Here is a 24,577-nt window from a genome sequence, read left to right on the forward strand (position 1 = left end):
ATATTGAAATTAGCAATACTTATGTCATATGTTTGTAAATTAAACAGTTAAATTTAGCAAGAGTACTTCTGGAAATCTTCTCAAATAGTACTAGTGTTTTTGAAAATATATAAGTAAAGCAACTGTATAATATTAAATCTTATTTAAAAGTAAGTTGAATGTCAGTCACTGATGAGCTTAGACTTATCAGGACGTTCTTACTGAACACAATGAGAAAAGGTATTGATAGACATAATAAAGTAACATTGAAGGGAACCAAATACACAATTAGAATGCACAGAATTCTGAAGTGAAGCATTGTAATAGAGTTCTCAAATAGCTTTACAATTTTAAGTTCTCGAATACAACATTAAGCACATGGGGGAAAAAGAAGCTTTAGAATCAGACAGACCTGGGTTCAACCTGCAGGCTCCTTTCATTTCTGCCCATTTTACTACTGTGTTGGGAAGGAAAATAAATCTCTTTGAGTCTCAGTTTTCTCCATCTGTAAAATAAGGAAAATAAATCTCACTGCACATGGTCATTGTGAGAATTAAATGTGAAAATGTAAGTATTAGTCACTAACATATAATAAAGTATTCAGTTAAAATTAATCCTTTCCCTACCCACCTTTATATTCTTAATACTCAACAGACTATATACATATTCTTTTAGCTCCAACCACTATATTGCAACCTCTTGCTTTCTAATGTTTGGAATGGTAGGGTTTTTTTTTTTTTTTTTTTGCGGTACACGGGCCTCTCACTGTTGTAGCCTCTCCCGTTGCGGAACACAGGCTCCGGACGCGCAGGCTCAGCGGCCATGGCTCACGGGCCTAGCTGCTTTGCGGCATGTGGGATCTTCCCGGACCAGGGCACGAACCCATGTCCCCTGCATCGGCAGGCGGACTCTCAACCACTGTGCCACCAGGGAAGCCTGGGTTTTTTTTTAAAATAGGAAACAGAAGACATATAGAAAAGTTTATGTTGATTCAATCTGGTACTCCCATTACTAAGTTAAAATGTTTATTATTAATCATTATCATAAACTATGAAATTGCAAAAGGAATAGAAAAATTCATCTCTACCCTCAAGGAATCATACATAGGGAGACAGGACAAATGTCCACACTATATTTGTAGTCTCATTTTCTCTCTGCATATATAATTCAATATCATATGTACATTTTATTTACCATCAGGAATCTATCTATTAATATCTATCTATCTATCTATGTATATATATAAAGAGAGAGAGAAATTTTGAAAATACAAATTCATATAGCTATTTAAAGCTAAATATTCAATTATTAAATATTTGGATATGTCTGTGTAATATAGACTAAGAAAAGGGAGAGTTTGGAGGTTATCAGATAGCTTGTGATTAAGCAAGAGTAATGGATCCTTCCTTCTTGGTCGATGAGTTGAAAAGTATAACAAATTCAGGGGGCAAATTATAGCTTATCCCAATTTAGCAAAAATTTTTATTGATTAACCTACTATGTCTCCACAAGCCAACTTATCTCAAATATGAATTAATAAGTCTTACGATGCCACAATACTGTAGGAATGAAGTTCCTTTGAATTTAAATAAGTTATATTAAAAATATATTTAAAAATCAGGGCTTCCCTGGTGGCGCAGTGGTTGAGAGTCCGCCTGCCGATGCAGGAGACACGGATTCGTGCCCCGGTCTGGGAAGATCCCACATGCCGCGGAGCAGCTGGGCCCGTGGGCCATGGCCGCTGAGCCTGCGCATCCGGAGCCTGTGCTCCGCAACGGGAGAGGCCACAGCAGTGAGAGGCCCGCGTATCGCAAAAAAAAAAAAAAAAAATCAAACAAAAATGTTGGCATATAGCATTGTTGAATTGTATTATTTCTCAGAGGTTAAACTATGTGGATTCTTTCTTGTAAATAATTCAGCTTATCAAAAAAGAAAAAAGGTATTAGTTAATTCTATTAAAAAATCTGAAAACCTGGAATGTTCAAAAATGTGAAAAGATTAGACCATTTATAGTTCCTCAAGTCAATAGATTATTATTAGATTATTACAAAACCCTTAAAATGATCATGAACATGATGTAGAAGCTTTCAAAAGTATTTCAAACAAAATTGATTTGCAATAAAATACAAGATTCCATGTGCACTAGAATTATAGTTATGTGATCATTATGCTTATAGGTGAAGAAAAACGGGAATAATTGTGTTTTGGTAGTGGGATTTGAATACGTTTTTAAAAATACAGAATTTGAAATTTTCCAATTTCTATATGGTTGACTCTGATCAATTTTAGGAAAGGAATAGGAAATAAAATATGGTAGTCATGGTAATGGAGTTATGTATACTATACAAAGAAAAGACATGGTAAAAGGTAACTCTGCTTTCCTGGGAAAGTCAGGAGTGAATAAACAGAAGTGATAACCTCAAGCTAAGGCTTAAAATAGCAATTTGTAGGTGACAAGAGTTAGAGAGAGTATTCCAGGCACAGGGAACAAATGGAACAAGTAGGGAGGCATAACGGGATACAAGTTTCAAGTAGATCCACAGTTCTGGAACATAAAATGTGAGAGGAGAGGGCAGGAGATGAGGCTGGCTGGACAGCTAGGTAGGGCCATTTGTGTCATACTGAATAGTTTTCTTTTTTTGGCCACACTGCATGGCTTGTGGGATCTTAGTTCCCTGACCAGGGATTGAACACAGGCCATGGCAGTGAAAGTGCTAACCATTGGACCACCAAGGAATTCCCTTGCTGAGTAGTTTTGATTTTTGTCCTGGGGAGCCATTATAGAACCTGGAGTAAGGGAAGTGAGTGACCTGATAAAGTTTTCCACTTAAAAAGGTCACTCAGGCAGCAACAGGGAGGTGCCTGGACGAAGGGTTGAGAGCTAAAGGATAAGTATGAAGGCTACTGTGAAAACCCAGGCAAGAGATGCGCAGGGCCTGAACCAGGTAGGGAAAAATGGAAATGAGGAGGAAAGAGGTAATTTGCTAGAACAAGATCTCCCAATGTTCTGTTTGCAAATCACCTGCATACAATTTGTAAGCAATATCTGAAACTTCCTGTCTTTGGAGGGAAGACTCCATTATCAACATTTTAAGTCGGTGCCCAAGGTGATTCAGAAACACAAAGTTGAGGGCCCCTATTTTAGAAATCCTCAAATATAGTTGGTAATACTTATTGATTTGTTGTGGGAATGAGGAATTGTTTAGGACAGTGCTTCTGTCTTGGACATCTGAGGGTAGTAATAACATTTGCTAAGATGACCAATATACAAAAAGAAGCAGCATGTATTGGAAAACGGATACATGTAGGTCTAGATAGGTTATAAAGAGTGCCAGGAGAGTATTAATTTGGACAAATATAATAGATGGTTGAATAGAAGGGCCTGGAGATCAAAAACAAACCTTGGAATCGTCAATATGTAGGTCACAGTTAAAGCCAAGAATATAAATGAAATTTTCTAGGCAGAGTGTATAGTCTAAGAAAAGAGCTTTGGGTAACACCAACATTTAAGTGGCAAGCGGAGAGTAGCAGCTTACCAAAGAGACTACCATTTGATACCGGAGACAATCAGAAGAAAATTAAATTACTGCAAAAAATAACTGTCTACTGGTGAAATTATCAAGAGTTTTTGGAAAAGAAAAAGTAATTTTTAGTGTAAAGAAAGGATAGGCATGGTTTGACAGAAGAAAACTGAAAACATTTTAGAGAAGGAAAAGAGCATCAGGGAAACCCCAAAATAGGAGTGATCACATGGTAGAGGTTTTGACATGGTGGAAGAGAGAATTATATGAAAGACATAACTAGGTGGTGTGGTAGGATAGCTGGAGAGTAAACAGCTGTGCCTTTGAAGACTTGAAGAATGTCACTTAATGCATGTGAAAATGGTTTCACATTTATGCCAGGAATTTGTGTGACTTTTAAATGGTACTTACAGAAAATTTCTAGCTCATGTGAAAATAAATTGAGGAGGTGAGACTGGAAGAAGAAAAGTTAGAAATCCTCAGGAACAAAGTAAACAAGGGATGGACACATCAGGGAATAAGAAGGGCCTGATTAAGACAGTGGAAACAGACTCCTTCACCATTTTGAAGCTTGAACATTTTACAGACCACTCAGAAATTTAGGATAGTCAACACCTGAACGTTACTTCTAAAGAATCAGCTCCAGAGGAGGGAGATTTTGTCTTCATTGATATTTCCCCAGAACCTAGACCACGGTAGACACTCAATTTACATTTCTAAATTAATCCATTAAGTGTGGTATATAAGGCCTAGTATAAATTAATATAAGGGGCACAATTTTTAAAAAATTAAGTTAATAGTTTCACTGAACAAATACATACTAAGATAGTCAAGGAAAAAATTAACTATGATTTGGTAAAATTAAACACTAAGTGGTTTCTTTTGAAAATTCCATGAATTAAAAGGGGTTTAAAAATGTCTCACACTTTTAGACTACTCTTTTCTGAGAGATCATAAAAAGAATGCACTCTTCATAAATTTACCCCTGCATGAAAAATTAAACATGGGAAAATGTTAGGTGGAGTTTAGTAACTCTTAGGCACTCTGTGTTTACTTATTCTTGCAATATTTTTCCAAAGGATATTCTGGACCACTGAAGGAAATTCCTCCTGAAAGATTCAACACCACAGCTGTCCCTAAGTACTACCAGTCACCCTGGGAACAGGCCATTAGCAATGATCCGGAGCTTTTAGAGGCTTTATACCCTAAACTTTTCAAGCCTGAAGGAAAGGCAGAACTGCCTGATTACAGGAGCTTTAACAGGTAATTCAATTATCCTGGGTGACACTTCAGCATGCAATACCAAGGCTTTTATATCATGGTATGGAGAACTGAATCTTCTGGTAGAAAAAATTTTTTTAAAGACTCTAAATAGCAAAGACTCATTTTTGCAATATTATTAATATTATTAATATGTCAAACCTTAGTCCCTTTTTAGTGTAACAATGAATGCTATAATACAGAAACAATCACTAAGATCATCTCCCACATTTTAAAATGTTATTTTAATAATAATAATTTCTAATTTGAAGGTTGATATTAGTTTATGTGCTGCTCCAAATGACAATGCTGTTCAAGAATTTCAGAAATAATTTGCATGCAGGACTGTGAGAATTACCATCTAACTCTAGGTTCCAATTTATATTTGCGTAGGCTTTAAGCCAGATTAAAGGTAATTTAGGGCCAAGACTCCAGCACATATACACACCAATACTTATGCTACCAAAAATACTGCCAAATAATATCTGCATTATAGTTTACAAAACGGACATTTATTTTTCCCTGTTATCCATTTTTTATAATTTCCATATATTTTTAATGGTCTCATAATCCATTCTTTGACCACTAGATTTTCATTTTAGAGCAAAATATCTCCGGTATCCTGTCTCACACCCACTCAATTTATAGGCCGCTTAGTGATTATTCACTTAAAAATTAATAAATTAAGGAGTACATTTTTGATTTACAAAAGAATGCCACAAAGTCTGCATTTAAATAGTGACCTTCCTTAGTACTTTTCAAATTATTGTACTAGTAACAATTTAGTTTTCACATATTGCTATAGTAATAGTATGAGTACTACATCTATTATTAGTAATACATTAGTAATACATCTACTAGTATTACACCTAGTACTACTAGCATTATTAGTAATGCTAATAGTATTAGTACTACATCTATTGCATAAATGAGGTATATCATAGAATTTAAGGAGGGTTTGAGGTGTGGCAAAGAAAGGATGTTGAAAGCCCATTCTAATCAATGATATAATTTTTTTCAAAAATAAGAATGTAGAAAATTATAAAAGTAAAACACTAGGATGAAATGGAAACTAATGGAATACTTGAGGCTTGTTTTTGAGATTAGTGCTTTAGAGATGCCATATGACTTCTGTATACCTTGTGGCTTCAGTACCCCATACCTGCTGAGCAGCTTGCTTCCAGTTCTACAAACACACTATAGTATCTGGGTTGGTTATAAAGAGATGCCTATTGATTGTATAAAGACCAAGTGAGTGCTATAACAATGAACACAATACTATATAATTAGGAAATGTAGCTCCCTGTGTTAAATCAAGGCTTTTGTACATGTAACACTGTATGTGTGTGTGAAAGAGAGAGAAGGAGGCGGGGAGAGAACTTAACTTGCTAGTAGTTCTCCTTTACCTGAGAAAATTTTATTTTAATATATCTTTTTTTTTCTTTTTGTAAAAACAAATGAGAACAGAGACAGGGAGAGGAAGGGGGAGGAAATAAGTAGTTTCCAAATATTCTCAAAGTCTTTTGCAAAGAGTAAAATAATGCTCTTTGGTAGCCCCATATTATTATACATAATTACTAGATATTGTTAATAAAGCATGTAAGAGTGAGATACAGTCTTACAGCCTTCAGCAGTGGTAATGACTAGATGAGAATGGGCTCCCAAGTCTAATCATAATCTCAAAATAGCCCATAGTTTAATACAACTTTGTATTCTTATACTCATTTTGAGATATTTAAATATTTATGTTATATTTAAATAACACTATATTAAACCTATGTAACATGTGAGGAAAAGTAAACTAGGAGCAAGGAGGTCCAGCTCTGCTTCAAAAAGCTGTATGACTTTGGGTATGTCACTTAACCTTTCCTTGTATTAATTGCATCATCTGTAAATACATTGTATGATTATATGATTAAGTACCTTTAAATATATTACATGCGTTATCTATTTAGTAGAGCAATTTATTTTAACTTCTATACAACCATTTTACATAATTTTTTACCTTATAGAATAATCAGTAATTATTATGGGTGTTTTATTAGTCCAGCACTATTAATTTTTACAAATGCAAACCAATTATTGATCAATTGAAATAAACAACAAACAACAAAACAACAAAACAGATTCATATATTAACTGAATCTGAGTAAAACAAGCTTGTTAGTCACTACATAGACGATAAAGTGTAAAAATCATTTTAAGTCAGATCTATGTTTGAAGAAATTATGTTACGGGAATCACAGAGATGCACAGTGATCTTTTAGTAGAATATTCCAAATCTTTCAGTGGAATTTTTTGCTTCACTAAAACTTGAAACTATTTTCAGAGATCTTAAAAATCTTACAAATAGTCTCTCACTTTGAATGCTTAACATCTCTGTTAAAAGATTTTCTTTACTTTGTGTCCGAGGGCAATAAAAATTTAAACAGGATATAGTCTCAATGGTGCCAAAGAAAAGAAAACTGCTTTTCAAAGAGCAACCTTTCACTGGATAAGCGGTAGGAGGTAGGAGATGGGTGATGAACAGAAGGGAATGTTTTCATTTACAGAAGAAAATGACCCACCAATTGGGTGGGAAAAACAAAACAGAACTGGATAAAAAGGGAAAAGCTAATGCACTAAATGCCAAACCCAAATATTGGATTTCAGTGGCACGGGAACATTTCTGTTTTCATTTAATTCAGAAAAAAAATAAATAAATAAGTAAAGGTGATTACTGGAATTAATAAATACAAGATTAATTGACCAAATTCAGCCTAAATCTAGAAATGCTCAACTCCAGCCTCTTGTATCCAATGGATATTTATACTCTTAAACTCCTGCAAATGAATGTATGTCTTGTGCAATTGCTGGAGGCCCCACAATTAAAAAGACCATGGCTGGTTTAATGTTTTGTTTTAATGTTTGAAATTCTTAACAATTTTTTAACAAAGGGGCTCGAGTTTTCATTTTGCACTGTGCCCTACAAAATTATGTGGTGGGTCCTGATCCCAGGTTCTAAACTTTACCCTAAGCTCCTCTGTATTCAGGAAATTTTTCCCTTAAAGTAACTACATTGGTCCATATGTGTTTTTTTCCCCCCTCACGTTTTACTCTTCTCTTGTCTGTGAGTTCATTGAGATTAAGACCTACTACAATCTTTGAATTCCTAGCATATAGCAGAGTGTCTAGATATAATAAGCAATCAGTAATTCGTTAGATGAATAAATGAATGAATCAACGAACAAACTATTGCTTTACAGTGGTAAATTTCTAAAATGACAAAATGTTGTCTTGGACATCTTGGACATCCAAGAATAAGTTTTACTTATGTACTGAGTCAAATTTGAGTCATAAAGACTCTTCAGTTCACTAAATCATGTAACAAAATGTGGGACATTAATCACCTAGTTACATCACGAATGTGATAGCAACCTGGTTTGACACCATTTAGACACAGACAAGTGGTTGAGATTCCTAAATATACTGCTCTACTTAGAAAGCGATCTCAGAAGGCCCAATACTCCTTAAGAATTATCTTGTGCGGGTACGATATAAAGTAGTATAGAAGAGAAGGCCTTCAGTGAGTTTGGATGCCCAGATTTAAATCCTGATTCTACACCTTACTAGGTGGGTGACTTTGGGAAAGTCATTTAACTATCTGTGCTTCAGTTTCATCCATAAAATGGGGATATAAAAAGAATCAACTCATAAGTTTGTTGTGAGAATTTAATGAGACAATCATGTAAAGCTTGGTACTCAAAGTGTGGTCAGACCAGCTGTGCTGGCATCACCTGGGAACTGGTTAGAAATGCAGAATTTCAGGACACACACTAGATTGACTGAATTAGCATCTGTACTTCAACAAGATCCCAAGGTGATTCCTATACCAAAAGAGTTTGAGAAGCACTTAAAACAGTTGCAGGTGCACAGTACCCTGTCAATAAATATTAGCTTTATTACTATGCCTTCTGAAGTTTAACAGTCATAAAGCACCTGACTGATGATCTAAATTCTTAAAGTTATTTTCCTAAACAATTTCTCTCACCTCCAGAGTAATGGTTTTAGGCCCTGGAATGTGAAAGTCTATACTGATATGATTGCTGAAATACTACATTAGACTGAGGTTACTGCATCAGTCAGTGATCTGTTTTTATCCATATCTTCCACAGCAATTTGGGGAAAATATTACAAGGTCAGTTATCTGGAGAACAGATGCAATAGAAAGTAAAACATACTGTTCTTCAGAAGGGAGCAAAACACTGGAAGACAAGAAAATTATGGGCCAATAAGACATGAGATTCTATACTATATGACACAGTTACATCTGCTACAGCCATTGTTGAGGTCACCTATCCACTCTGTGGACACTGAAGATCTTATCTGGCTTTCCCTCTTCTTCCCCAGTACTATTCCTGTCATCACTTTTTGGTAGCTTAAGTATCCACGTAAATAACCCACTGAACTCTCGGCCCTTTCATGTCCTTCACTGTCTTGCTTTTAAGGATCCGTCTCTCAATCCCACCTTAGTCACTCTTGGTTTTTCTTAAAGTTTATCACTACCAATACCTATTATTACCTTCAAAATCTCAATTTCAAGCATCCCACTCTCTATCACATTTTATCTTTATTTTTCATTTATTCTTTATTTCAATAATGTTTCAATTCCACACATCAAAGCCATCTCACTTTTCAAAGTCTATCAATCATTTTCTCCTTACTTTATCAGACTCCATGGTCCCTCATTATTATCACCCAGAAATTAAGATATTCAAGAAAGATCATAGGTGATTGAGCTTTGAAGAAAATCAGATCTCTTCCAGGCTTTAAAATAGTCTCTGCAATACTGGAAAATCTATATAGTCTTGCCAATTCCATTGTCCAAACGTTTATAAGAATCTTCTAGGTACAATACATCATACAAGTACATATATTGAGTAAGTTACAAAGATACATCAGAGAGAATTCCGGTCCTCTTGGAGTGCAGGCTGGTAACAAATACAACAGTCAGACCAGTGGATATAATAAAAGATGGAAAATAGGGTTACAGGGGAGGTTAAAATAGAGACCATGGAAACTTAGGGGAGAAAGAGCTTATTTCTGGCTGTGGAAGATCAGGGAAAGCTTCAAGAAGAAAGTTAAATTAGTAAATACTTAAATTACTTATATAACATACTTAGAACTTAAAGAACTTAAAGGGGATTTAGAAATGTAGTAATAAGGGTCAGAGCACTCCAGGCAGAGAAAAATGAATATCTGTAAAGGCAATGAGGTTGGAAAACATAAGGAAAAGAGCAAGCAGTGTATCAGTTTGACTGGAACAAATAGTATATGAAAGTGAACAGGGAAAAACCAGCATGGACCTTTCCAGTGGGATGTCAAGGTAATTTTTTCCACACGTACACCAACCCTGTTCCTCTTTGTCTTCTATCAGCCAGTTGCTGAAACTCTAAACCTAGGAGTAATTCTTGATTTCTACATTTCTCTCACAATTTTTATCTAATTTGTCAGCAAATCCTGTTGACTCTACCCATAGAACACATCTTGAAACCACCCACTTCTTCAAGGAAAACACCTGAAATACAAGCTGCCATAATTTCTCACTTGAATTGCTACAATATCTTCCCTTCTTCCATTCTTGTCCACCTATAATTGTTCACATAGTAACAGCTGCCAGAGTGATCTTTATAAAAATTTAATCAGATTATACTTATCACTCCCCTGTTTAACACCTTATGATGGCTCCCTTTCACACTTAGAATGAAATCCATATTCCTTATTGGACAAAGTTCCACACAATCTACCTCTCTGTCCTCTCTCCTTTCTGCCATCCCTCTCACCTGTCTAACAAGATAGGCCTTCTTTCTTTTCCTGAAAAGATCAACATTATTTCTGCTTTAGATTCTTTGCATTAGCTACTGTCTCTACCTGAAATGCTGAAGTGCTTCAGGCATACGGTCCATAGCTAACTTTTGACCTTCAGATGGCAGTTTAAATGTCACCTCTTCAGAGATGTCTTCTCTACCTATCTAGTCATTCAGTTGTGCCCTATTATATCATCCTATTTTAATCTTCTCATAGCTCTTTTCATTATTGGATATTTGTCTATATGTTTATGTTTTTTAAAATTTATTAGTTTTTTATTGACATACAGTTGACTTACATATGTTTTTTTTCCATCTGTAATCCACTGTTGTTTTTTTTAATTTCTATTTTTTTTTAACATCTTCATTAGAGTACAATTGCTTTACAATGGTGTGTTAGTTTCTGCTTTATAACAAAGTGAATCAGCTATACATATACATATATGCCCATATCTCCTCCCTCTTGCATCTCCCTCCCACCCTCCCTATCCCACCCCTCTAGGTGGTCACAAAGCACCGAGCTGATCTCCCTGTGCTATGTGGTTGCTTCCTACTAGCTATCTATTTTACATTTGGTAGTGTATATATGTCCACGCCACTCTTTCACTTTGTCCCAGCTTACCCTTCCCCCTCCCCGTGTTCTCAAGTCCATTCTCTACATCTGCATCTTTATTCCAGTTCTGCCCCTAGGTTCTTCATGACCTGTTTTTTTTTTTTTTTTTAGATTCCATATATATGTGTTAGCATACAGTATTTGTTTTTCTCTTTCTGACTTACTTCACTCTGTATGACTCTGTTTATGTTTTTTAATTGTCTGTCTCCTTCGCTAGAATATAAAAGCTTAGACTTTGACTACATTGTTCACTGGTATACCCCCAGCACTTAGAACTGTGCCTGGCACTGAGTGAATGAATAATTAATGGCTAAATCAAACGAAGCTAGAATGTTACATGGGATCTTGGATGCCAAGGTAAGGAAGGTGGACTGTATTCAGATGAGTAGAAGGATTCTGAGGTTTTTGAGATAGAGGTAGAAAGATGCAAAGATATACCTCTTGCCTTAAAAGAGCTTATAATTCACAGATGACCCAAACAAAATCGTATTCTGAAAAAGAGAAGCTAACAATACAAAGTACCATATTATAAGCACCTAATGACTCACATAAGACAATCAACGTGACAGGAATTTGGTTAAGAAAGGGAGTGAGGGCTGGTGGAGAGGAGGCACAGAGGAAATATCTTAAGCAAGTATAACATTGTCAGCAAAGGCACAAAGGCAAGAAATGTTATGATGTCCAGGGAACAGATTAGTTCAGTCCAAAACTAAGAGTACGTACATAAGGACTTTACACCAATTTATTATCAAATATCTGTTTTATCATAAAGGCATGGTCCTTGAATGGAAATGCTTGCCTCAGAGGTCAAAAACTGAAACCCTACTAAGAATATAACACAACAACATGCCCATAAGACCATGCATTAAATTGTTTTCTATTTTCTGTCAAATAAATTTGAATATTAATTAATTTATTCTTTTTCTTTTCATTTCTCACAGAGTTGCCACCCCATTTGGAGGTTTTGAAAAAGCATCAAAAATGGTTAAATTTAAGGTTCCAGATTTTGACCTACTACTTCTAACAGATCCCAGATTCATGGCCTTTGCCAATCCTCTTTCTGGAAGACGGTCCTTTAATAGGACTCCTAAGGGATGGATATCTGAGAATATTCCTATAGTGGTAACAACTGAACCTACAGAGGATACCACCATACCGGAATCAGAAGACCTATGAAAAGAAAGTTGTATGTGACACAAAAACCTGTAAACGTGAATGTTGCTGTTTTATTATTCTACTTACTTGCAAAGCCACTTACACTCTTCATTAGTAGCAATAATTTAATAGCAATTTAGCAATTTTCCTTTTATGACATTTAATTTCAATCTCAGATCAAAATCTAATAAATAATTAAAAATCTTATTTTAAAACCTTTTAAGTCACTCGTCTTTATTCATAATCTTGTTTTCACCTGGTCTAAGCAATCCAGCCTTTTCAATGAGAAAGTCCAGAAAAGTTACTGACAACAAAGGGTTTCATCTTTTTTGCCTTTAATATAAGCTATTACTGAATAAGTTTTTCAAATGGATCTAGAATCAAAATATAGTGCAAGATATTTAGATTAATTCAGAGTTTTATTTAAGGGATGAAAGCTATGGAAGTTGATATACAAACATTATTGATGGAGAAAAGGGTTGGGTTCTTCTTTTCTGACAAGCTTCCATGATAAAATAACTTGTCTAGATGAAGTCTTTTCATTAGTCGTTCTTAGAATTTCTAAAGTGCTTTGTATTTTTCAACGTGCTTTGAATCATTAGGTAATTGTTCCAGATGGCATTTGCCAGAGTTCAATTGGGTTATTATTTTTGTTTAGTATTAAGTCAAGGAGACTGAGAGACAATGACTCAAAGAACGTCATACTATTGCAGTTTTCATGATCAAGGTATACTTGGAATTCAAGTTCCACAATGTTGTATGTTGATTAGGTTCAACTTTATGTATGCATTTTTAGAAGAGTAATAACAAAATACATGCTAGTATACATACAAATAAATATATGTATACCACGGGGGGAAAAGAGAGTGTGTAATTTGAATTGGCAGCTTTCTTTGCTGAATCTTTAAATTCTGCTCAAATCCTTAAGCACGAGGGAGTATATGCCTAAAACACAAATAAAAACAAGAAATGGAAGAACACAAAAGCATTTGAGAGTAATATAGCACACATCTATCATGAAATATATTAATATATTTGTATAAAAGACTCAAACTAATATAAAGTTATAGATATATCTTAAAATATGGTTGAAGAAATATATGCCATGGAACTGGTAAGACATAAATATCAATTCTTCCCATTTCAATTCAGTTAAAAGTTCTGTGATAGATGTTTATACCACAGAAGAAATGTCTTATCCATAGAAAACTATCTACCACATTAAGTTTAGGAGACTGGAAGAAGGAAAGTGTATAACAGAGTAATGAAAATGCTGTGTAGCAACATCACATATTTACAAAAGAATCTGCATGTAATGTTGAAATTGGTGGTTGTTTTGATCATCTTCTAGTCTTTACAAATTTGCTTATGAAAAATGCAGTGCCTAGAAAGGAACAGTATCTTACTTATGCATATTATCACTGTAGAGAATTTGTATAATCTAAAGTATATCTTTAAGATATCTTAGTTTCGGGGGAAGCAGGGGGTGGCGGGGGTGGTGGTAGTGGTATGAATTGGGAGATTGGGATTGACATGTATACACCAATATGTATAAAATTGATAACTAATAAGAACATGCTGTATAAAAAAATAAAATAAAATTCAAATATTAAAAAACAAACAAAAAAAACAAAAAAAAGATACCTTGAGCTTCCCTGGTGGCGCAGTGGTTGAGAATCTGCCTGCCAATGCAGGGGACACAGGTTCTATCCCTGGTCTGGGAAGATCCCACATGCTGAAGAGCAACTAAGCCCATGCGCCACAACAACTGAAGCCCGCGCGCCTAGAGCCTGCGTACCACAATGAAGAGTAGCCCCCGCTTGCCACAACTAGAGAAAGCCTGCGTGCAGCAACAAAGACCCAAAGCAGCCACAAATAAATAAATAAATAAAGTTATATAAAAAAAAGATATATTAGTTTTATTTATGTTTTGGTATTTACCTGTTCTAAAATAACAATGTTGGCATCTACGATAACTCTAGATATGAGGGTCCCATCGTGCCAGTTTTTTGTTCATTTTAATCTTTTAATAAATAAAAAATGAGTCATATTCTATTATGCATTTTGATGAAATGGTTTAGTTCTTTATTAGCAATTTGAAATGTTACTACTTTTCATTAAACTGAAATTTTATTGCATTATTTTAACTATCTCCAAATAGTTAAACTCTATGCTCAGTGTCACCACTCTGTCAACCACCAAAAAGGGGCCAGCAATTAAATATGTTAGTTATAGAACAGTATTCTCCACATCATAAAGGAGAATTTTAAAAGGGGAAATCTTAAGTTTTTTTTTTAAGATTGGTTAGAAAATGATGGAATAGCCCTCTGCTCACTATCATATTTCTTCCTTTCCTGGAAGTATCTATTAATTCTAATTCAGTTGTCTGACACCTTTAGAAATGCCAAATTTCACAATCTGGTTGCTACACAATTAGAATTTGAAAGGAATTTTGGATGGGTTTTCCACTGACCTAAAAAGCAGCTAAATCTTTCAAAGTCTGAAGAAATATGATAGGCTTTTTAGAACAGCAGAAAGACTGTGGCATTTTTTCCACCCACATTTGTATAATGAAAAATGAAATAAAGGAGAAAGAAAATTAAAAGAAAAAGTAAATGAATGAAAATAATATTTGCTGATGGACTACTAAATGCCAAGCACTATACTCACTGGTTTATAAAGGCTGTTTAATAAACCTTTAATGTGTATTATTTTATTTTATTTTACTTTTTGGCTGCGCTGCATGGCTTGTGTGATCTTAATTACCCAACTAGGGATAGAACCCAGGCCACCACAGTGAAAGCACTGAGTCCTAACCACTGGACCACCAGGGAATTCCCTATATTTTAAACATTATTTTATTTTCATGATTATCCTGTGAGAAATGTATTATAATCTCCATTTTATATAAGAAAATTGAGCCTCAGAGAACTAAGGTGACTAGCTTAATTCTAGCTCTAAAGTAGAAGAAATAGGTGAGTCTGGCTCTAAAATATATGCTCTAAGAACTCATGGTTCATAACTTCTCTTTCAGAATAATTTCAGCCTTAAACTATTTTATTATGTCTAGACAAATAATAAAAAATCTCCATTATATTAATTTTGGGAAAATATAGCTATAAATTGAGTAATTTTAGAGTCACCCTCTAAAGTCATTCAGGCACTCATAATCATAAAAAGTTGAACTTTCAGACTTTCAAACAAGCAATGTGCATGTTTAATTATGAAATCAGAGAAACACAAAAGCATTCTCTGATTAAACCTGCTTGTTTCTGCTCAGCATTGTGCACACTTCTGATCGATGTAAACTTTTTTTTTTTCTTTCCCCTGTAAGGGGCAAAGAAGGGAGAAAGAAGAAGAAATAAAGAGGACAGAAATGCACAACACTAACCATAAGGCTGAACGAAATCATCTAGTGTGATAACACTCCAAAAACATTCCTTTAAATGAAAATGTTTTCAACTTTTCAAAACTTTAGAAGAATTTCCATTATACTGTTCAACAGACTGACTTCTGGGTCATAAAATTTTATCTCCTATTTTATTTTGCCAATTTCTTGATGATCAGCTGGCCAATTGTTTTCTGGATAACACTAGGTCTGCATTAACAACTACAGCAATAGTTAGATCATTCTTGGCTTTTTTTTTTTTTTAATATTTATGTATTTATTTGGCTGCATCAGGTCTTAGTTGTGGTACGCGGATCTTCGTTGCAGCACACGGGATCTTTTAGCTGCAGCATGCGGGATCTAGTTCCCTGACCAGAGATCAAACCCAGGCCCCCTTGCCTTGGGAGTGAGGAGTCTTAGCCACTGGACCACCAGGGAAGTCCTCATTCTTGGCTTTTAACTCTCCACTCCCTTCAATTTTCTCAAGGCTGGTATTTTCCATTTCTTAACTCAATATTTGAAAGGACTAGATAAGTTAAAATAACTAATTATCAGTTATTACAAAATCAAGGCAAATATGGACAATAATTTTTAGTCAAAATGACCATTTATCCACTTAAAATTTTACATTTTCTAAGTAGACCAATTTATAAATGTTTTAGCAGCGTGGAAATGGAGGGAGCCAATTATTCTCACAAAGGCTAAAGTGGAGCAGAATGTCCAGTCATGAGTGTGAAAAGAACATCCTGAACTTTCCAACTCAGGGCACAGCTGTACCAGCCGACTTATTAATTCTGGAATTTCCTCACTCTGCTGCTTATGCAAGATAAAACTTACATGACATCATTGCAGTTTCCCAGCCACAACTGCTTTTTATTAAGCTTAGGAAAGTATTGCTCTGAATGCCCCTTTTCTTATGAAAAATACTTTCAACCTCCACATACTCTATTCTGTAGGAAGAAGGGCAGTTCACTTTCTATGAAAGGTGGAAGAGTGCCAGGCTTTTGCCAAAAGAACAAGCAAGGGGAATCTATTCCAAACTAGCTGCTCAAAGCACTTCACAAATATATCAAAGGATTTTTAGAAAATTATAATGCTTAAAAAAGTTAAACTTTTCAGAACTAAGAAAAAAGTAAAATCGTGTAAGAATTTCAATGGCTTACACATTGAAGTATTATTAGATAAATAAAAGGGTACGTCCCTATTTGAATTCCTTAAATAAAAGAACTAGATTTCAACTCAGGATATAAACTTTCTCTGACTTCTCAATATAATGTGATTTCAATAGGAAGATTTGGTACATATGGGCAAAGAGGGGGGAAAAATTATTTCTAAGAGGTTACAATTCAGTTTCAAAAACAATGTGCTTATTATTCTGGATTGTGTAATATTTTGAAGCACATTTCAATGACAACTTAGGCAGTGTAGGAGATGGCGACAGCTCAGGAAACAGAATTGGAAAGAGTCAGAAGGACAAAAGGTAAATTCAATTACTAATTGAAGAATTGGTATAGAAGCTGCAGCACTAGCAAAATAAATCTAAAAGAACAGGGGGAAAAAAGGAAGGCCAGAATGAAGCAGGCCGAAAGGAAATAACTGTGATATTCTATGGTTTCTAGAGCATTTTCCTTACCCCCTTTGAAGAAGTTTTGTTATATGTATATCAATTGTCTAATGTGAATTGTCACCCAAAATAGATAACTCTCATTACATTTTCTTTATCAACACGCACTTATAAATTGCATATTAAAGCGGTTGTATTTAAATGTGCCAGCTATCTGCTAATCTACCACAAATTAGTAATATAATCTCAAGCAATTTACTTCACTCTGGAAGTTTTCTCCAACTATTTATGTGTTTCAAAGGCCACTTCTGCCTAAGACCTTCCCCTACCCTTAAGAGAGTACACTTATAACCCCTTATTGTGCTTTTATTTTTCCTTTATAGCCCTTATTACTCCCTAACATAATGTGTTAGTCTGGGTCCTCTGAGGAGTAGATGCCAAGATGGGGTTAAACCTGAAAAAATTTTATTAGGAAAATTGCCCACATGAGAGAAAATGGGGAGAGAGTCAAAGAAAGGCGGGGAGAGAGTCAAAGAAAGGCTGGGAGAGACCCAAGGGACGTCAGATGGAACTGCATGGATATGTTCTAGACTGCCCAGCAGTCTAGGGAAGATTCAGCAAGGCTGTTGGAGGATCTGTGAGCCCAAGTCACCTGTAGGAGAGGTCCGGTGTTTCCCAGAAACGAGTCTGCCTTAGGGTCACTGTCATGGTCCCTCAGTGGCTGGGAGCAGACTGTGGAAGGCAGGCTCAGCAAGAATGCAGTGATGGAGGTCAAAGGGAGTAGAACTGGGGCCCTCAGACAACTTCGTTAAGATCCACAAGATGTAGCCGCCACACATAATGTATGTAGTTATTCCTTTATTATTTATCTCTCCCACTCGAATGAATGTTCTCTGAGGGTAGAGACTTTGCTTTTTTATTAACTACTGTATCCTCTGTGCATGGTATATAGTAAAGAACAATAAAAGTTCATTAAATGTATCTTAATTATGGGGATAATACTAGTATCTATCTTAAAAATTATATATTATACATTATATTACTGAATACATTGTAAATGCTTGATACATGTTAGCTATTATTATTAACAAAATAAAAAATTATCACACAGTAAGAAAGCAAAGGCATTTAGAATGAAGTTAGATTAGAGGTTACACTGGAACTGCTTTGGGATAAATATATTTGACCCTGATTTGGAGCTAATATATGTTGGCGCAATGAGTATATTAAATACATACATAATCAGAAACACTAATGTGGCCTGACTACTTTTTAGGATAAGCTTGTGCCAGCTCTATTCTCCAGACTCAAAACTGCAATTAAGGGAGACTTTTTAGGATCTTGCTAAAATAGTACTATTTCTTGTGAGCATTCACATATTTTGTAGGTCACTTGAGAATTTTAAAAAATCGATATAGTGGATACTTTCCTTGATCAGTATATACTACCTTTTTAGAAAATACATTATACAATCAGAAAGGAGTTCCTATGGACAGATGGCTACATAATCCTTCTTTTTTTTTTTTTTTTAAACTAAAATGGCTTTTCATTTAAATAACTGTTTGGAATATTTCAAATCAGGAAGTATGTTGCCCCAGAATCCTAATGTTTTGGCACAGTCATCTCTAGAGTACAATGATTAAAAACAATCACCCCAAGTCCCCTTCTCTGGTGGGTTTCCATGTTGCTTAAAGAAATTAGGCATCTGGTAGTCATAAGCATGGAAAGGAGGTGATTCCTCTGTGAGCTGATGCTAACATAATGGAAAATTCACTTAAATACAATCAACCTGAAATAACTTTTTCTTTTCCAACTTATCTTGAAAAAGCAGGAATACTTTCTAAGCTTAATTTTAAACTCAGTTCCTAATATTTATTTTACCTTACTTCTACCTATGTGAAAAATTGGAGCTAATGAAGGTTCTGTAACACAACTGATTTGCCTCAGGTTCCAGGCCTCTTGTGCAAGGCTGTCTTCTGAGCCATACAGCACTCTAGGCTCAGTTGCTATTTTGGTACATAAAGTCAAACATAAACATGGACCACATTTATTCAAAAAACATTCTTTACTTATGATGCATAGAAAGAGATGTAGATATAATTTATGGTTAATTACAATAAGTTTCCTCACAAACTCATCAAAATCTATTAAAAACACATTAAACTTATCATAATACTATAGACAATGTGCATGGCCCCCCTAAAATCAATATGGTGAAATCCTAACCTCCATGTGATAGTATTAGGAGGTGGGGCCTTTAGGAGGTGATTAAGTGATAAGGGCGTAGTCCTCATGAATTGGATTAGTAAAAGAGACTCCACAAAGCTCCCTTGCCCCTTCCCCCATGTGAGTACACAGAGAGAACATAGCCAAATATGAATCAGGAAGCAGGCTCTCACCAGACACCAATCTGTCAGTGCCTTGCTCTTGTACTTCCCACCTTATAGAAATATGGGAAATAAATTTCTGTTGTCTATAAGCCACCCAGTCTATGGTATTCTGTTATAGTAGCCTGAACAGACTAAGACACATAGCAATGCAGAAAAATTATCATGTTTTTAGATGCATATATGTATAATGTATTAATTAGGGTTAATGATCATAATTATCATAATGTATTAGACTATGCATTACTATGTACTAGCCTATGTACAAATCCATACCCTGATGTTTACTTAAGTGTCCTCTTGTTAGCATACCAAAAGGATATTAATATTTAAGATATAATAGGAATAAGCAAAAAAGTTGTATTTTACCAAATACAACCCACTAGTACTATGTTAAAAGTGTAACTAAATACTCTCTTTGGTTTAAATAAACAACCATTTACTTAGAATCACAGCACTTTAGAATTAGACTCTATCTTGAAATACTCTAGATCAATTCCCTCATTTACAGAATAGAAACTTAGATCAGAAAAGTTAAGGAACTGGCTCAGTCTCACGTTGCATGTCTAAAATTAGAACCCAAGAGTCCTGCTTCTGATCTAACATTCCTCCCACTAACTTATTCTCTCTCCTATCTCAGTGGAGAACACAATCATCCAGATGATGGGCACAAACCACACACCTTCTGGTGACACAACATACTGTACATGATTTAATATTTATCTATATCTATATACATATAGCCTTATATAATTTGTATACCTTATTTATTAGCCACAGAGAAATAAAACTCTGAATTGGGGTAATGTTAATAAAATGTGGAACCAGAGAGTAAAGGCTTTTTTTTTTTACAATATCAAGAAGTTTTACTTTAATCAGTAAAAAATTTTAATGTGACAATATCAAACCAAAATGAATATTCTTTCCTAACTGGAAGGGGGTAAATTTCCATACTGTATTAAAAAAAAAAAAGAGTAAACATTGCTCCTTCCACCAGAAACCTCTTGGTCCATGTCTTTCAACCTATAGTTGTGTTCAGTTAGGTGGTGTAAAAATTAACTTAGATGGTTATGATCAGCAGCTTTTCAAATGAAACAGAATAAAGGAAAAGAAAACATCAGAGCATATCACTCAGAAATAGTATTATTTCAGGAAACTACTGATTTTGCTTTATATATATGTTCATGCAAACTGGATCACAATGTAAAATATATTGCATATTCTAGGTTGCAGTCTAAAATGTTTGAAAGTTACTGTTGTACCTACTACTAAATGCTGTTTAAAATTTAAATGTCAGCACTGTTAATAGCAAGTGGAATGGCTTTTCTCCATCATATCAAAACTATTATAACTAATTTGATAAAGAGTTATTCAGAATTAAAAGAATTTGAAACAGTAGCAGAACAAAACTTGTAGAAAACAATTTAATCAGAAAACCTTGATTTAAAAATGTACAAAATGGCATTAACACACATTCCAGGGATATTACTTGCCAAGAGTTCGTTTGTTTTTTCCTCCAGCACAATTTCAGTTTGAGGGCTTGTTTTACAGATAAGAGACTAAAAAACTCAAGAGCACTAACAGTTAAGAAATAAAGAAATTAAATACTCTAAAATTTCTGCCTTTACCTATACTTCTTTGAATTATTTCTATCACTGAATATTTTCCAACAATTTTATTACTGTATTAAAAAGTAAACCTTTTTTTCCTTTGACTGTGAAGTGAATTTCAACAAGGAAGTTCAACTTGAAAACAATGGTGCCCTGAATATTTTTGTCATCTTTACAAAGAAAATTGCTCTCCAGGGCAACTTCCTTTGGGTTCATGGCTTTAGCCAACACGCTATGAGCAAAAGATATGGTGTTATTTTACTATTGTATTTCTTGAAGAACTACCTCAAAAACAAGGCAGTCTAAGATATATAGTTGTGTGTGTGTGTGCACGCACACACACGTCACAGAGTAAGTTTGGTAAATTTCCAAATGCCATAGTGTTGTTCATAAAGTCAGAGTACTACCACAGATATCACAATTGAGAAAAAGAACATCTTTTCCTGTGACGTGCTCTTGACTTCTTCCGTATGTTCCCCTTCCCGTGTCTTTCAGAAGGGCACAAAGGTGTCAAGTATTTGAATATAGAAGAAATCTGATTGCACTTTAAGAAACAAAAGAGTACTCTCTCCTATGAAACTTTCAGAATATTTCAGAGAAAATATTTCACACCAGGAAAATTCTGTGACTAGGAATTGAATTTTAGCCCTGCTTCTATCAGTGTCTAGCATGAGCCTAGGTAACTTTACCTCCTTGAGCTTAAGTGTTATCATCTGTAGAGTGAGGGATTTTAGGAAACTAATCTCTCAGATCCTCTTTATCTCTAAGATTCTAAAGAATTGTATAAATAAAACGTTATAAAACTTGTTTTTGAAAAAAATTAAAGAGAAATTATACTAATGCACAAAAATCCTAGTGAATCCTAGGCTTTCAATCAAAACCTAGACGTTTTCGGCCTTTAATTCTGGATCTGTTAGTATGGCACATATTGCCTTCCTCATTCCTACTTACTCTACTGTATTTCCATGGCTGTAACCAGACGTCATACCTAACTGATAAGTTCCTTTACTTAGTCATTCAGTTTGCTTATTGAGTGCCTCCTATATGCCAGACACTGTACTAGGTACCCCACTTTCACTGTCTCTAACGTAAGGATATTAATAATATCCAAATATTAATATTTTATGGTTGTTAGGAAAGTTAAATAATGTAATTTGCATAAAACACTTAGTTCGTGGTGTATTTTGGAATTAAGTAACAACTGGGAAAAGGCCCCATTTCACATCTTCAGCGTTTAGAACCACGTGGCTCAATCCCTTCCTTTATGGATTAAGAGGTTAAAAGAGGTGAGCTGACCTCCCACAGGCTCAGCTCCTTGAGAGCAAAAGAGTTCCATAACTCTCCATCCATTCTTTCTATCATATTATGCTGCTTCTGAACGTAAGCAATTCCACTATCTGTTTCTTTCATTCTTTCTCTCAGATTACAAAATGTTACTAGAAAAAAAAACATGCAGATAAATGCCCACAGGGGTGGCAATGCTACTAATCCTGTCAACAGCAACCCAGTTAGGGATTAGCTAGGACACCTTGCTATGTACAGATGAGGAAACTGGGTTTTAGAGTAGTTAATAACTGCTCAAGGTCACACAAACAATAAATGGTAAAGTCAGGATTTGAATATAGGTCTGTCCAAGTCTAAAGGCCATGCTCTTTTATGATACTGTGTTGCTCTTAAACACGGTCTCTACTTGGCTTTCTAAACAATTTTAATGCTGCCATGAGGGTTAACGTGGGCTATAGCTGGAGCTGAATGTCAGGAATCCAGCCTTCATCAACATTTTCCTCAATGATTTAGCTGCAGACAAAGAAGATATAATTAATTCTGGCAATATAAAAACTGAGGAAGAATAGTGAATTTTAAGAAATATGGGCTAAAACTTCAAAACCTAATAGGATGTTTTAAATAAATGAACGAAACAGATGATGAAGATGCTTGTGTTCTGAGGCAATATAAGCATTTGTGTCCAAAAAAACTAATGGCATTAAAATTTGTGAAACTCAGCTTAATGCCAATTCATAAAAACAAAATAATGGAACAAAAAATTTAGTATTTTGAACATAAACTTATATTGGCTAACAAAGTGACATAGTTACAAAATAGGTTAAAACAATCTTACTTAAACTGTCCTGATAAAAACAGTGTCTGAACCAAAAAAGGAAATAATTTCCCCAAACCATAATCAAGCTAATTGCAAAAACCTGTTTTTATTTTTGGGCACCACATTTTTTCAGAAGTTGACAACAAAAGTGAATCCTGAATTCAGTTTCATGGATTATGAAGACTGTTACTACATTTTCCAGGGACATGTTGATGAGTCCACTGTCAGTGAACATAGGTAAGAGCCTCCTTAGATGAAGGCCCACATAGAGGAAAAAGCGTCTTAGATGATGACAGAAAAATGTCTTCCTGTTACTGATACCTTAAATATCTTTTTCACTTTTTTTGTGTGTGTGTGTGGTACGCGGGCCTCTCAATGTTGTGGCCTCTCCCGTCGCGGAGCACAGGCTCCGGACGCGCAGGCTCAGTGGCCATGGCTCCCGGGCCCCGCCGCTCCGCGGCATGTGGGATCCTCTCGGACCGGGGCACAAACCCGTGTCCCCTGCATCGGCAGGCGGACTCTCAACCATTGCGCCACCAGGAAAGCCCTCTTTTTCACTTTTGATTTTAGATCAAAGTCAAATAAATTTAAACCATGGGCTTATGCATATTTATGTTCTTTAGTTCTCATTCTTTACATTCTACTTGTATTTTAATTTCCCATAGCTCTGATTCTTTTTCTTATTTACATTTGACCATTGTTTTATGTTATATACTAGAATTCATTTTATTTTATGTTTTAGAATTTACTTTAAATCTTTGTAGGATAAGGTGAAGTGTAATGAATGAATGAATGAATGAGTGGATTAGTTTAATGTTTACTAGGGCTTCAAAAAATCGTTGAGAGAACTGAGTACTTTTAGCTTGAAAACACAAAAGATGTTTTCAAAGTTCAATAGCATCTTATGAAAAAGAGAATATAGATTTCTGTTGCTATAAAGGACAGAAAATAAGACCAGTGTGTAGAAATTACTAGAAGGTGAAGTTCAACTCACTGATGAAAATTTCTTAATAGTTAAAGAGGTCTTAAAAAGGAACAGGATGCCCCACAAAGCATCAGGTTTTCTATCACTGTCACTATATTTGAACAGAAGTTGGACAACCACCAGCAGGGATGATCCTTTAGTGAGTGGGAGGCTGGACAGGTGGAATCT

The 24,577-nt window shown here is 35.0% G+C and overlaps 1 protein-coding gene across 1 annotated transcript in view; it reads left to right on the forward strand.

Annotated features, from left to right (window-relative positions):
• MYOZ2 (myozenin 2) overlaps window positions 1-12,589 on the forward strand; it is a 34,625-nt gene extending 22,036 nt beyond the window's left edge. Inside the window, exons 5-6 of the mRNA XM_060148654.1 lie at window positions 4,580-4,763; window positions 12,161-12,589. Of these exons, the coding sequence (XP_060004637.1) occupies window positions 4,580-4,763; window positions 12,161-12,395 (419 nt within the window). The 3' untranslated portion in view covers window positions 12,396-12,589. The remainder of the gene's footprint in view (window positions 1-4,579; window positions 4,764-12,160) is intronic.
• The last annotated feature ends 11,988 nt before the right edge of the window (window positions 12,590-24,577 follow it).

Source organism: Lagenorhynchus albirostris, chromosome 4 (assembly GCF_949774975.1).
Source record: "Lagenorhynchus albirostris chromosome 4, mLagAlb1.1, whole genome shotgun sequence".
NCBI lineage: Eukaryota > Metazoa > Chordata > Mammalia > Artiodactyla > Delphinidae > Lagenorhynchus > Lagenorhynchus albirostris.